Here is a 14378-nt window from a genome sequence, read left to right as displayed (position 1 = left end):
TAATGGCCGGGTCTGGCCCGGGTCCCAGTGTCCCCGGGCGGCCCGCCGAGGGGCGGACACGGGGCGCACTATAAAGGGGGCGGCGGCGCAGGCTGGGGCACTGCGGAGCCTGGGGCGGCGGCGGAGGAGCAGGATGGAGATCCCCGTGCCTGTGCAGCCCTCCTGGCTGCGCCGCGCCTCAGCCCCACTGCCCGGACGCCTCTTCGACCAGCGCTTCGGAGAGGGGCTGCTGGAGGCCGAGCTGTCCACGCTCTGCCCGGCCGCGCTGGCCCCCTACTACCTGCGCGCCCCCAGCGTGGCGCTGCCGGCCGCCCAGGTGCCAGGCCTGGGGGAGGGGCGGTGGCTTCAGGGATCCCCAGGGGGCTGGGGGGAGCGGGGCGAGGGTTGTCCGCGGGCTTTGAGCCGGGTGAAGACGCCGGCTCCTCTGGGGTGGAGGATTTCGGGGTTCCTGGGGAATGGAATCTCAGAGGTCGAATTACTGAAGGGGGCGGGAGGTCCCCAAGGATCTGAGTCCCCCTAAGGGGATTGGAAGGGATGGGGGATTAGTTTGAATTTTGGGGACAATGGCTCACCCCAGGCTATGGGAGGGTGATAACCTAGGCAATCTGGGGGCAAGCCCCCCCCCCCCCAGGCTCGGAGGGGAGGGGGAGTTGTTATTCTTGGAGAAGGGTTTGGAGACTGGTGACCAGTTTCCTGGAGAGGTAGAAGGGAGGAAGGGGAGTGGAGCTTGAGAAAGGGGGGCTGGGCCCCTCTGCGGAGCAGGGGAGGAGTAAGAGTAACTGCGGAGGCCGCTGCGTTCCCGTGACTCAGTGGGAGGACTCTGGGGAGAAAAGGCATCTTGGCCAATTCTGACAGGGGGCCCAGGGGCTGAGTGAAAGGGTGAGGGCGGAGGTCTCCGACCTAGCAGGGGCAGGGAGCCTCCCACTCTGGCGGAGAGGGGCCTCCCAGTGACTACAGGGAAGGAAGGGAGGGAGGAAGTGGGTGAGCGCAGCTATAGGGGCGGAGGGAGCCTCAGGGGGGGCTGCAGATGGGAACAGGACTCCTTGTGCGGTCGCAGAGGCCAGGGCAGCTGCAGGACCGGAACCTACAGGGGCGGAGCCTTGCTGGGCCCCAGGGCCCGGCCCCGCCCAGTGACAAGTGGGCTTTGCGCAGGTGCCGGCCGGCCCTGGCCACTTCTCCGTGCTGCTGGACGTGAAGCATTTCTCCCCGGAGGAGATCGCCGTCAAGGTGGTTGGCGAACACGTGGAAGTGCATGCGCGCCACGAGGAGCGCCCGGTGAGCCGGCGGGCGGGGAGGGGCGGGGCCAGAGCACGCATGCGCGTCGCGGCGGGGGCGGGGCCGCGGGTGGAGGGGCGGGGCCACTCAAGCCAGTCTCCTTCCAGGACGAACACGGCTACGTCGCGCGCGAGTTCCACCGCCGCTACCTCCTGCCGCCCGGCGTGGACCCTGCGGCCGTGACGTCCGCGCTCTCTCCGGAGGGCGTCCTGTCCATCCAGGCTGCCCCCGCGCCGGCCCAGGCCCCGCTGCCCGCGCCACCGCCGGCTGCTGCCAAGTAGGGGGTCTGGGCTTGCTTGACCCCGGGAGCAGCCTCTGCCCCCTTTTTTAAAGCCGACCTGACTCCACCCAGCCAGATGTCCCGAGCGCTTCAAGACCAACCTCCCACCGATCCGATAAGCAAGGCTTCTCACTGACACCCCCGGCTCACACGCCCTCCAGCGTACACACAGGCACACACACACACGCACACACACACACACAAACACACACGCACGCACGCAGCTCCTCAGCCTATATCCTTTCTAGATTTCTTTTGACTTCTCTCTAGGAAAATATCCACACCCCATTTTAGTCCTCTCCCTCTAACCCCAGAACATGATATAGGACAGCCCTGGCCCATGCCTCCAAGCCAGTCAAGCATAATGTCCCCCCACTTCTCAAATGCCCAGGACTGTGCACAGACGTCACACCCCAGACTATCTAGGCCAGGTGCCCAAGGCCAAGATTCAGGACTCTTCCCCTCATTCCAAACACTCCACTGTGTCCCATCCTACCTTACTCAAAACTCAGCCAGCCACCACCATGAGATCCCTCCTGACCCTACCCAGGCCAGGCCAAGCAAGGCTCTCAAGCTCAAGCTGCACAAAACCCGCCCTGTCACCCCAAATTCTGCACAGATACAGCAGGCCACTACTCCAACTCTAGCCAGAACACTGGAGTCACTTGACTCCCAAATCTCCAAACATATCCCTCACTCTCCAAGACCCAACTCAAACTCAACTCTTGATTCCTCACCACCTTTCTCTTGAACTTCTGAAGCCCCAACCCATCACCTGCTCCCCTCAATAAATGAGCTAAAGCTGTGCCATCTGCTGTATGTCTGGGTGGGGAAGGAGGGGCTAGAGCAAGGAGAGGTCATTGAGTTGGAGGGGGCAATTTATTGGGGTGAGGGGACAGGGGAACATCACTGTCGCTCATACATCTCCCGTAGGATCTTCATACTTTCTGAGTAACGAAGCTGGTTTCGATGAGATGCCTCCTTCCATCTGGAGTGGGGATAGAAAGGGGTGAGAAGGGAGACGGGTGGTAGCACAGCAGGTTAAGCGCACGTGGCGCAAAGCACAAGGACCGGCCCTAGTTCCCACCTGCAGGGGAGTTGCTTCACAGGCAGTGAAGCAGGTCTGCAGGTGTCTATCTTTCTCTCCCCCTCTCTGTATTCCCCTCCTCTCTCCATTTCTCTCTGCCATATCCAACAACGATGACAAAAATAACTACAACAATAAAACAAGGACAACAAAAGGGAATAAATAAATAAATGTTAACAAAAAAAAAGGGGTGAGAAGGCAAGGGAAGGACTTAGCAATTAGGGCAGAGGCCACAGGGTGGGTGGGGTTGGGAGGGGAAGCCAGCTGGAGGGCCCTCACCTCTGCCTGATGCGTTTCCAACGCTGCATGTTTCGGTAGATGAGTGTGGAGGGGGAGGGTTCTGGCTCAGAGGGCTGTGTGAACAGAAAGGGCCAGCTGGTGGTCAGGCCCAAAGCCCACAACATATACCTCATGGCCTTGGGTTGCTGTGCATACACACCTCCTCGTCAGGTGTGCCCTGTGTCTCTGGCTGCAGTGGGGATGGGATGCGGGACCTGCAAGCATCTCCAGGGGGCCCTGGGGCTGTGGGTGGAGGCAGCTTGTACACATCACGACTCTTGCTGCTGGTGATCTCTGAACCCTGGGGATACAAGGGACCCCCCACACCAGGATGAAGAGAATCAGAGCATAGTACCAACAAGGGATACATATTTCACCTCTCCTGATTTTCCCAGGGACAGCAGACATGAGGGTCTCCATTAGGAATGTAGACTTATAAGAAACATCTGAAGGGTGGAGACCATAACTATTATAGTTTTGTGGCTAGGTCTCTCTGCTCCAGAGACTCCTATCCAACCTGGAGACTTGAGCACACATATTACAGTATGCAAGCCCCAGGTTCAAGCTCCTGGTCCCCACCTCAGGGGAAGCTCAGGGGAAGCTTCATGAGTGGTAAAGTAGTGCTGCAGGTGTCTCTCTATCTCTATCTCTGCCTTTCAAGTTCTGTATCCCAAATAAACATAAAAATAAATAAAATATTAAGAAGAAGAAGAAGATAAAGAGGAGGAGGAGGTGGAAGAAGGAGGAGGAGGAGGAGAAGAAGAAGGAGAAGAAGGAGAAGAAGAAGAAGAAGACGTAGTAGTAGTAGTAGTAGTAGAAGAAGAAGAAGAAGAAGAAGAAGAAGAGTCTCTTGCTCAGACCAGGGAGCCCCGTTTGCTCCTCTAGACCAGGTGGCCATACCTTGCTTGCACTGAGGTCCCCTATCCAGCCCCTGTGCTCGTGGGGATCCCTCATCTTGGAGGGGAACACCTATCTGCCCAGGGAAGGCCTATCCCTTCTCCCTTCTCCACCAGGCAGCCATGTGCATCTGCTCCAGGGAGCTCCACCCATGGCCCCATACCGAGGGCTCCCATTTGTGCGCATCCCGGATGCAGGGGCCATTTGAGGGACAGATGGCTGTGCCTGTCTATCTCAGTAGCATGGGGGCAGTCATGACCACCTCCCCTCCCACCTCCTCGTCCTCAGGCAGTGGAGGCAGTGGAGAGCTGGGCGAACGTTCCCGTTCACGCACTGCGGGGCTGTTGCGCATCCAGGCCCGGCAGATGGGGTACAGTGGTGTGTTCTCACTGAATTGGGCCAAATCCACGCTCCGGTCAAACAGCTTGATCACGTACGTGTCTAGAGTTGGGAGAGTGAGGGATAAAGAGAAGGGCACACCCTCGAGTGCTCCCAGCCTGGCCCACCCTTGGGAGTGGCTGCCCACTCACTGGATCGCTGAGGCCCCCCTTCAGTCAGCCCATCATCCATCTCCCTCCTCTTCTTCCTCCGCTGGTGGGGGAAGCGAGCGGATGGCCTGCGTGGGGAGGGAGAATGCTGGGACCAGGGCAGGGGGTGGAGGCCTGGCTGGCTGGCTGGGGGTCCTGGAACCTTACCGTTTGCCAGTGGCCGTGATGGAACAGTCCCTGCGGGGAGAGGTGGGATGTCAGCATGTTGATCTCCCTCACCCCTAGAGGGCAGCCTGGGTACACTGACATCAAATCTGAGATGCTCACAAGGATCCCACCAACCCCTCCAGCCTGTGTCCCCACCCCTACTTCTGGGGCTCTGGATGCCAATCGTGAGGGGAATGAGGTTTGTGTGCTGTCTGCACACAGAGAGTGGTTAGAACTGTGCTGGGGAAGCTTGAGGCAGAGTGGCCAGGGCTTGGGGAGAGCAGCCACCCACCACAAGCCCTTGGATACAGAGCCTATCAGCAAGATTTATTGGGCTGGGAAAACAGCAGAATGGTTATGCAAACAACTTTCCTGCCTGAGGCTCTAAGGTCCCAGGTTGGAACCCTGACACCACTATATGCCAGAGCTAAGCAGTGCTCTGGTTTAAAGCAAATAAACGAAGGACTGGGCCAGGCAGTGGCACACCTGGTTAAATACACACACTACAGTGTACAAGGACCCGGTTCAAGCCCCTGGTCCCCACATGCAGGGCAGAATATTTACAAGTGGTGAAGCAGGGCTGCAGGTGTCTCTCTGTATTTCTTACTTTCTATGTCCCCCACCTCGCTCAATTTCTCTCTGTCTCTGTCCAATAATTGAAAAAAAGAAAGAGAGAAAGAAAGAAAGAAAGAAAGAAAGAAAGAAAGAAAGAAAGAAAAAGGAGAGTCGGGCAGTAGCACAGAGGGTTAAGTGCAGGTGGCACAAAGCGCAAGGACTGGATGAAGGGTTCCGGTTCAAGCCCCCGACTCTCCACCTGCAGGGGAGTTGCTTCACAAGTGGTGAAGCAGGTCTGCAGGTGTTTCTTTCCTCCTCTCTGCCCTCTCCTCCTCTCTCCATATCTCTCTGTCCTATCCAACAAAGATGGCAACAATAATAATTACAACAATAAAACAACAAGGGCAACAAAAGGGAATAAATAAATATATATTAAAAAAAGAAATAAAAATTTTTATTAAAAAATTAAAAAATGGAAGCAAGCAAATTGTTTCTCTTTTTAATTTTTATTATCTTTATTTATTTATTGGATAGAGACAGTCAGAAACTGAGAGGGAAGAGGACAATAGAGCGGGAAAGAGACAGAGAGACACCTACAGCCCTGCATCACCATTCGTGAAGCTTTCCCCTTGCAAGTGGGGACCAGGGGCTTGAACTTGGGTCCTTGCACAATATGAATATATATTTTTAAAAAATATTTATTTATTCCCTTTTGTTGCCCTTGTTTTTTATTGTTGTTGTTATTGTTGATGTTGTTATTGTTGGATAGGAGAGAAATGGAGAGAGGAAGGGAAGAGAGAGAGGGGGAGAGAAAGACAGACACCTGCAGACCTGCTTCACCACCTGTGAAGCGACTCCCCTGCAGGTGGGGAGCCAAGGGATTGAACCAGGATCCTTATGCCGGTACTTGCGCTTTGCACCACATGCGCTTAACCCGCTGCGCTACCGCCTGACTCCCAATATGAATATTTTAAAAAGGCTAAAGACTGGGCCAGAGGTGGTGGCACACACATTAGCATGACAAGTGAAGCAAGTATTGCAGGTGTCTCTGTCATTCTCCCTTTCTACATTCCTCTCCCCTCTTAATTTCTCTCTGTCCTATCAAATAAAGGAGAAAAAAAGAAAGGAAGGAAGGAAGGAAGGAAGGAAGGAAGGAAGGAAGGAAGGAAGGAAGGAGTCTGGCATTAGCACTTTGGGTTAAGCGCACGTGGTGCAAAGCGCAAGGACTGGGATAAGGATCCCGGTTCAATCCCTTGGCTCCCCACCTGCAGGGGAGTCGCTTCACAGGTGGTGAAGCAGGTCTGCAGGTGTCTCTATCTTTCTCTCCTCCTCTCTGTCTTCCCCTCCTCTCTCCATTTCTCTCTGTCCTATCCAACAACAACATCAACAACAACAACAACTACAACAATAAAAAACAAGGGCAACAAAAGGGAAAATAAATAAATATATAAAAAATGAATAAATAAAGCTAAAAGGAAGGAAGGAAGGAAGGAAGGAAGGAAGGAAGGAAGGAAGGAAGGAAGGAAGGAAGGAAAATGGAGCTAAGAGCAGTAGATTTGTCATGCGGGTACCCAGCTCCAATATAACCCTAGTGGTAGAAAAGAAGGAAAGAAGGAAGAAATACTAAAGACTTACTTGTTGTGGGTGTCTGAAGGGGTCTTCCCAGCTTCCTCATCGAGACGTTCCCTGGAAGAAGTCAACTGTGAGCTTGGGATTGCAAGGACCCAGAGTGGGAAGGCACTAGGTGGCCTCCCCATGGGGCACCTTCCTCCCTAAACCAGCCAATGGGAGTCATCCACCCCCCTCCCACACACACTTCACCCAACCAGATCTATTAGAACCAAAGGGTCTGGCTTGCCAGGGCCCTCAGCTCCTGAGACTCAACTGGGTCAGGACCCCACCTGTCCATGTGACTCTTTTCCAGCAGACACTGAAGAACAGCATCCAGTTGGTTCCGGGCCTTGGCCATCTCAAGCTCTAGGGAAGAGAGCACCAAGTAGGAGTCACTTAGCTGCCAGAACTCAGGCAGGTGAGCAGCCAACAGGGTGGAGGAAGGGTCCCCACCCTCATACCCCATCATTCCCAATGAAGCCATGAGCAAGCACTCTTGCTTGCTCACATATGAGCTGAGGCATGTCACCCTGCCTTGTTGAGTTTGTTTCCTCTTCCTTTAGATGGATCTCTAAATGATCCTTACCTTCTAGGACTTTTTTTTTTTCTGAGGTTTAAATATGACTATTACATATGAAGGTCTTAGCACGATCCAACAGTAACATTATCCTAAACACATCACACATATAAAGCTACTGCATCCTCACAATAACCTCTGGAAACAGGTAATGTTGTCATCTATCCCTTTTTTAAAAATTTTTATTTATTTTCCCTTTGGTTGCCCTTGTTTTATTGTTGTTGTACTTATTATTGTTGTTATTGATGTTGTCGTTGTTGGATAGGACAGAGAGAAATCGAGAGAGGAGGGGAACACAGAGAGAGGGAGAGAAAGACAGACACCTGCAGACCTGCTTCACTGCCTGTGAAGTGACTCCCCTGCAGGTGGGGAACCGATGGCTGGAATCGGGATCCTTATGCCGGGCCTTGCACTTTGCGCCACATGCGCTCAACCCACTGCACTACTGCCGGGCCCCCAGTAATGTTACTTTCCAAATAGATGCAATTAAGAAAAAAGATCACAGAGAGAGAGAGAGAGATGGAAATCCAGTTGGCTGCCTGTGAAGCAACTCCCCTGTAGGTGGGGAGCTGGGGGCTCGAACCAGGATCCTTCTGCCGGTCCTTGCGTTTTGTGCCACATGTGCTTAACCCGCTGCGCTACCGCCCGACTCCCCATCTCTTTCTTTTATAGATAATGAAACTTGAAGCACAAGAATGTTAGCCTACTTGCCCATGGTTACATAGCTAGCAATTACAAGACTAATGATTTATTTATTTATTTATTTAATGCAGAGAAATTCAGAGGGGAGGGGTTGCGAGGTAGAGAAGGAGAGAGGGAGAGGATGAGGGAGAGGGAAACATGTAGTGCTACCTCACTGCTCATGAAGTTCCCACCCTGCAGGTGAGGGCTATGGGGTATGAACCGAGGTTCTTGCCTATGGAGTTGAGCCTGTGTATTCAACTGAGTGTGCCACCACCCAGCTCCAGGGCTGATGATTTGTACCTAAGCCTTCTAAGTTTGTTTTTGTTTTTCCCAGAGAAGAGAGACAGAGAAGCAGAGAGAGGGAAAGAAATCATAGCACCAAAGTTTCCTCTAATGTGGGCTTGAACCTGAGTCATAAACATGGCAAAGCAGTGTTGTCAATATTTTGCTTGCCCTGTACCCAAACTATCTAGCTCCACTGCTGAAGTTATGAAGCAGAGGCTTCAACTGGGTAGATACTTTACCCCTCAGATCAGTTCTGTGTGTCTGAGGCAGTGTTACTAGCCGCAATCTAAACTGACAACATTAATAATAGGAAGATCTTGCCTAAAATATCCCATGTTGATTCCCCCCCCCCCCCCCAACTAGGAAATGAGATCCTGAATGCCATAGGCCTTGCCCGGACCACTTGACTATTCTGGTCCCTGCCTGGCCCTCACTCTGTTTGGCTCCCTTTGTCACATAACTTAAGGAGGTGAGGATGGCACAAATAGTTTCCTCTCATCCTTGAATGGTGTTGCTTTCCTCATTGAATTAATAGGAGCCCTGGCCCAATTCTCTGAGCCGAGAAGGACACTGGAGACATGCTTTGTCATTCCTGGGACTTTATGAGGAAACTGGGAGACACAAGCGTAGCTGGTATCATTCAGAAGAGAGTGTGGGGCTGGTAGCAATTCAGATTATAGCAAAGAGCTTTTGGGGGTAGGGGTGTGGGGAAGAGAACCATGGGTGTAGGACATACCCACATTCCCCCCCAGCCCCTGCTTCTCCCTGGACCCCAGACTGTGTGATCGGTCTCATAAATTCCAAGACACTTTTTCCTGGGTATCCCCCACACTCCTGCTACCCACAGGGTTCCATGCTGGTCTCAGTGTCTCTCTCCACTTCCTTCCCCCTGGGCTTCTCATGTCAGCCCCTCCCCAGGCCTTGCCATAGACATCTCTCTCTCTCCCAGTCACCAGCATGTTTCCTTTCATTTGTCACAGAACTTAAGGAGGTGAGGATGCTATAAATATCATTATGGGGGCCAGGAGGTGGCTCAGCAGGGAAAACACATGCCGTCCCCAGTAAGGTGCCAGTTCTACTTATCCCTAGCACCACACAGGAGCACCATGGACAGCACCAAGGAAACTGAATGGTGGTGTGGTGCTTCAGTGTTTCTCTCTCCCTCTCTCTCTCTCTCTCTCTCTCTTTCTCTCTTTGCCTCCAGGGTTATTGCTGGGGCTCGGTGCCTGCACTACAAATCCACTGCTCCCGGAGGCTATTTTTCCCCTTTTGTTGCCCTGGTTGTTTTATAGTTGTTGTGTTTATTATCATTGCTATTGATGTCGTTGCTGTTGGATAGAACAGAGAGAAATGGAGAGAGGAGGGAAAGACAGAGAGGGGGAGAGAAAGACACCTGCAGACCTGCTACATTGCTTGTGAAGCGACTCCCCTGCAGGTGGGGATCTGGGGGCTCGAACTGGGATTCAAGCTCCCAGTTCCCACCTACAGGAGAGAGACTGCATAAGCTGTGAAGCAGTGATGCAGGTCTTGGTCTATGTCTTTCTCTCTTGGAGTTTGGGCTCCTTCCTTAGACTGGAGTCCAATGGCCTCCCTGACTATGCCTACACCCCTTTGTGGCCAGGTTCCCTTCACTTTTCTATGATGTTTTCGGCATTTGCAGGCATTTTTATTAACTCATTCCTTAGAGAAAGCACTTCCTTGGCTTCCCATTTCCCTCAGCATCAACGCGAAAATCTTGACCTCGGCCTACAAGATCAGCTCCCCCTCACCTCTCTTCTTTGTCCCTATCTCCTTAGTTTCTCTACTCCAGCCAGAGCTGGACTCCCTGCTAGTTTCTGCACACAAGTGACAGGCTTTCACCTCAGGGCCTTTTCAGAGTCATTTCCTTTGTCTGATTCACTGTTCCTTCACAAACCTTTTAAATTTTAAAACATTTCCACCAAGGTTATTGCTCGGGCTTGGTGCAGTCACTATGGATCCACTGCTCCTGGAAACCTTTTTTTCTTTTCTTTTTTTTTCTCTCTCTCTCTTTCTTCTTCTTCTTCTTCTTCTTCTTCTTCTTCTATTTTGTTTGATGGACAGAGAGAACTTGAGAGGGAGCTAAAGAAGGTAAAGTTTGAAAAATAGACACCCGCAGACCTGCTTCACCATTCATGAAATGTACCCCCTGCAGGTGGGGAGCCGGAGCTTGAACCCAGCTCCTTATACATGGTAAGATGTTCAACCTGGGAGTCAGGCGGTAGCACAGCGGGTTAAGCGCACATGGCACAAAGCAAAAGGGCCAGCGTGAGGATTCCAGTTAGAGCCCCCAGCTCCCCACCTGCAGGAGGTTGCTTTGCAGGCGGTGAAGCGGGTCTGCAGGTGTCTTTCTCTCTCCCTCTCTGTCGTCTCCTTCTCTCTTCCTTTCTCTCTGTCCTATCCAACAAGAACAACAGCTATGACAACAATAACAACTACAACAAGCACAACAACAATGGTAACAAAATGGGAAAAATAGCATCCAGGAGCAGTGGATTTGTAGTGCAGGCACTGAGCCCTGGCAATAACCCTGGAGACAAAAAACAAACAAAAAAAAAGTTCAACCTGGTGCACCACCTGACCACCAAATACTTTTTTCTTTCTTTCTTTTTCAAAAAAGAGAAATACAGAGAGAAAAACCATAGCATTGCTCAGCTCTGACTTACTGTGTTGCAGGGGATTGAATCTGGGATTTCAGAGCCTCAGACAAGAAAGTCTTTTGTCATAACCATTATACTGTCTCACCAGCCCTCCCTCAAATATGACGACTACAACTGTCTTCTCTACTTTGCCTCACTCCAGATCATTTTATCTCCACCTGTTTTGTTGTAGTACCACTCATACTCATATACCACCTAACATACTACATCACTGTACTATAATTATTCATCTCACACAGTCTGAAGAACTCTCAGAAGGCTAGAAATGGACCTACCTTATGATCCTGCAATTCCTCTCCTGAGGATATATCCTAAGGAACCCAACACACCCATCCAAAAAGATCTGTGTACACATATGTTCTTAGCAGCACAATTTGTAATAGCCAAAACCTGGAAGCAACCCAGGTGTCCAACAACAGATGAGTGGCTGAGCAAGCTGTGGTATATATATACAATGGAATACTACTGAGCTATAAAAATTGGTGACTTCATCGTTTTCAGCCGATCTTGGATGGACCTTGAAAACTTCATGTTGGGGAGTCAGGCGGTAGCGCAGCCAGTTAAGTGCACATGGAGCAAAGTGCAAGGACCAGTGTAAGGATCCCAGTTAGAGGCCCCCGGCTCCCCACCTGCAGGGGAGTCGCTTCACAGGCGGTGAAGCAGGTCTGCAGGTGTCTGACTGTCTTTCCCTTCTCTCTGTCTTCCCCTTCTCTCTCCGTTTCTCTCTGTCCTATCCAACAACGACGACACCAGTAATAGTTACAATAATAAAACAGCAAGGGCAACAAAAGGGAATAAATAAATAAATATTTTTTAAAAAAGAGAGAAAATTTCATGTTAAGTGAAATAAGTCAGAAACAGAAGGATGAATATGGGATGATCTCACTCTCGGGAAGAAGCTGAAAAACAAGATCTGAAAAGAAAACACAAGTAGAACCTGAACTGGAATTGGCGTATTGCACCAAAGTAAAAGACTCTGGGGTGGGTGGGTGGGGAGAATACAAGAAGGATGACAGAGGACCTAGTGGGGGTTGTATTGTTATATGGAAAACTGGGAAATGTTATGTATGTACAAACTATTCTATTTACTGTTCAATGTAAAACATTAATTCCCCAATAAAGACATTTAAAAATATACTAATTATTATTCGTCTCCCTTACTATTCCAGTCTTGGATTTCCATCCGTTTTGCTCCCACCCAAAACGACTTCTCTCTGGGCTTCAGTTTCCCCATGTCCCACAGTCCCTACTTCCTAGGAGTCTAGGGTAGTCACAAGAATCAAGGTCTCTCCTACACTTAAGGGGGCTGGGCTCAACACCTGCCGCAAGCCCAGAGCTGGAATGAGAACCCGAGTCCACCAACAAGCGCGGGGCCCCACGTCCCCCACTGCCATGCCACCACCGTCCAGGCTCAGAGCTGTCTTGACAGACAGGTGAGAAGAATCGCTCCACATCTGGTCTGGCAGCCACTAGAGGGGCTGCAGAGAGAAGTCATCGCGATGCTCTTTATCGGGAGCCCCGCACCCCATATCTTGATCACTCCATGGGCCCCCGACCTCGGGATCCTCACCTGATTTCTCCACTTTCACCTTCACCGGAAACATGGTTTGGGACGGGGGCCTGGCTGGCAGGATGAGAGACGTCCTAAGGAGCCTGGAGTCACCAGTCAAAGGCGGAGGCAGGCGGAAAGAGGTCACCGGGAAACTCGGATGCGGCCAGCGCTTCTCCGGAGCGGTCACTGCCCGCGACCCCCGTCGCTGCCTTCAGGTCCCTTTCGGAGGCGGGGCTCTGCAGCGGCAGCGCTGCTATTCGTCCGCGCCTCTGTCGGTCCCTCACTCGGACCAATTGTCACCCAACCGCAGTTCGCAGAGACTCCCGGCTCCGAGCCCCACCTCCTGGAGCCCGACTTCCGGAAACTAGTCAACGACATCCGGGGGCGCTTCCGGGAGGTGGGAGTCTAGGCTCCCGCAGCTCTGCGCGCGCCCTGGAGCGGGGCGTCCTGGACTAGCAGTGTAGGAAACTTTCGGTTACACCAGAGGTTCACTAAACGAAGGGTCCCTCCGGTCCCCAGGAAAAGTCAAAGTTCCCTCTTCCTCAGCACGCACCAGGTGCTAGCTACCTATTTTCTTTCCAGGCACAGCCTCATTTCGTTTGGCAAATTTCAGTGTATAGTAGTGAACAGACATGAATTCTTGTCCTAGCAAAACATGCAACTTAGAGATTGAAAAGCCGGGTGGTGGCGCACCTGGTTGAGTGCACATGTTACAGTGAGGACCTGGGTTCGAGCCCCCAGTCCCCACCTGCAGGGGGAAAGTTTTGCAAATGGTGAAGCAGTACTGCAGATGTCTGTCTTCCTCTCTATCTCTACCCTCTCGATTTATGGCTGTCTCTATCCAATAAATAAAGATTTAAAAAATGGGGGGGGGGGTTTGGGCCGTAGCGCAGCAGGTTAAACGCATATGGTGCAAAGCGCAAGGACGGGCATAAAGATCCCGGTTTGAGCCCCGGGCTCCCCACTTGCAGGGGGGTCGTTTCACAGGCAGTGAAGCACGTCTGCAAGTGTCTTTCCCTGTCTTCCCCTCCCCTCTCCATTTCTCTCTGTCCTATCCAAGAACGCCAATATCAATAACAACAATAATAACTACAACAATAAAACAAGGGCAACAAAAGAGAATATTATTTTAAAAAAATTAAAGCATTTAGAATGAAAGGTGCTAAGAGAAAGACTATAGCCTGAAAGAGACACAGGGCATGCCAAGGTGGGGAGTGAAATTTTTGATAGGGGGCTAGGGAGTTCACTGAGTATGGCAAGTACGTGACACACATGAAGCCCAGGTTCAAGTCCTATTAAGACATGGGAGATGCCACAAGTCCAGGGGGGTGCTTCAGTATTGTGTTGGCTCTTCTTCTTTAGCTGAAAGCAAGAGCAGCCTAGGAGCAATGAAACTGCACATGCACAAGGCCCAGGCTAATGCAAACAAAAAGAGAAAACATAAATACTTTGGTCAAAGAAGCCCACATATGCGGAGGGTAGATAGCATAATGGTTATACAAAGAAACTCTCGTGCCTGAGGCTCCCAAGTCCCAGGTTCAATCCCCCACACCACCATAAGCCAGAGCTGAACAGTGCTCTGGTTAAAAAAAAATTTAATTAAAAAATTAAAAAAAAATTATTGAAAAAAAAAGCCCACGTATATCTGAATGCTGTGGACAACACCTGGCCCTGATAAAGTCTAGAAGGTAGCATTGTGATTCACATTGTTTCCCCTTTATTGTAGGGATTAATGGTTTACAGTCAACAGTAAAACACAGTAGTTGTACAGTGGTGTAACATTTCTCAGTTTTCCACTTAACAGTTCAACTCCCTCTAGGTCCTGATCCATCCATCTGATGACACTACTAATGTTGAGAGGAAAAAAGTTTTCAAATTTACACACTACTAACACAGAATAACAGCCCTATTAATGGAAATGTA

The 14378-nt window shown here is 51.3% G+C and overlaps 2 protein-coding genes across 3 annotated transcripts; one reads left to right on the top strand and one right to left on the bottom strand.

Annotated features, from left to right (window-relative positions):
- The first annotated feature begins 93 nt into the window (after positions 1–93).
- HSPB6 (heat shock protein family B (small) member 6) lies at positions 94–2361 on the top strand. Its single transcript, XM_007536894.3, has 3 exons — positions 94–316; positions 1153–1275; positions 1383–2361. Exons 1-3 carry the CDS (start codon positions 134–136, stop codon positions 1554–1556), a joined length of 480 nt encoding a protein of 159 aa, XP_007536956.1. The 5' UTR covers positions 94–133; the 3' UTR covers positions 1557–2361.
- A 54-nt stretch (positions 2362–2415) lies between these two features.
- LIN37 (lin-37 DREAM MuvB core complex component) lies at positions 2416–12747 on the bottom strand. Of its 2 annotated transcripts, XM_007536895.3 has the most exons (9): positions 12474–12740; positions 6970–7045; positions 6704–6754; positions 4514–4543; positions 4349–4434; positions 4093–4259; positions 3082–3222; positions 2922–2995; positions 2416–2543 (listed from the first exon to the last, which is right to left on the bottom strand). In XM_007536895.3, exons 1-9 carry the CDS (start codon positions 12505–12507, stop codon positions 2462–2464), a joined length of 741 nt encoding a protein of 246 aa, XP_007536957.1. In that variant the 5' UTR covers positions 12508–12740; the 3' UTR covers positions 2416–2461. The 2 variants fall into 2 exon arrangements, with proteins under 2 accessions (XP_007536957.1, XP_060041751.1); XM_060185768.1 differs by having other exon boundaries at positions 4349–4543; positions 12474–12747.
- Between the last annotated feature and the right edge of the window lie 1631 nt (positions 12748–14378).

The sequence above is a fragment of the Erinaceus europaeus genome, chromosome 2, assembly GCF_950295315.1.
Source record: "Erinaceus europaeus chromosome 2, mEriEur2.1, whole genome shotgun sequence".
NCBI lineage: Eukaryota > Metazoa > Chordata > Mammalia > Eulipotyphla > Erinaceidae > Erinaceus > Erinaceus europaeus.
The sequence above is the reverse complement of the archived record's forward strand: the minus strand, read 5'-3'. Positions and strand labels throughout refer to the sequence as shown.

What these genes read in the sequence shown, in the direction of transcription:
- HSPB6 (XM_007536894.3), top strand. Translation starts at nt 134, where the DNA reads ATGGAGATCCCCGTGCCTGTGCAGCCCTCCTGGCTGCGCCGCGCCTCA. An exon ending in TGGCGCTGCCGGCCGCCCAG is followed by an intron (nt 317 to 1,152) that starts GTGCCAGGCCTG and finishes GGCTTTGCGCAG; the next exon opens with GTGCCGGCCGGCCCTGGCCA. An exon ending in CGCGCCACGAGGAGCGCCCG is followed by an intron (nt 1,276 to 1,382) that starts GTGAGCCGGCGG and finishes GTCTCCTTCCAG; the next exon opens with GACGAACACGGCTACGTCGC.
- LIN37 (XM_060185768.1), bottom strand. Translation starts at nt 7,012, where the DNA reads ATGCTGTTCTTCAGTGTCTGCTGGAAAAGAGTCACATGGACAG. An exon ending in AGGGGGGCCTCAGCGATCCA is followed by an intron (nt 4,260 to 4,348) that starts GTGAGTGGGCAG and finishes TCCCAACTCTAG; the next exon opens with ACACGTACGTGATCAAGCTG. An exon ending in CACTGCCTGAGGACGAGGAG is followed by an intron (nt 3,223 to 4,092) that starts GTGGGAGGGGAG and finishes TTGTATCCCCAG; the next exon opens with GGTTCAGAGATCACCAGCAG.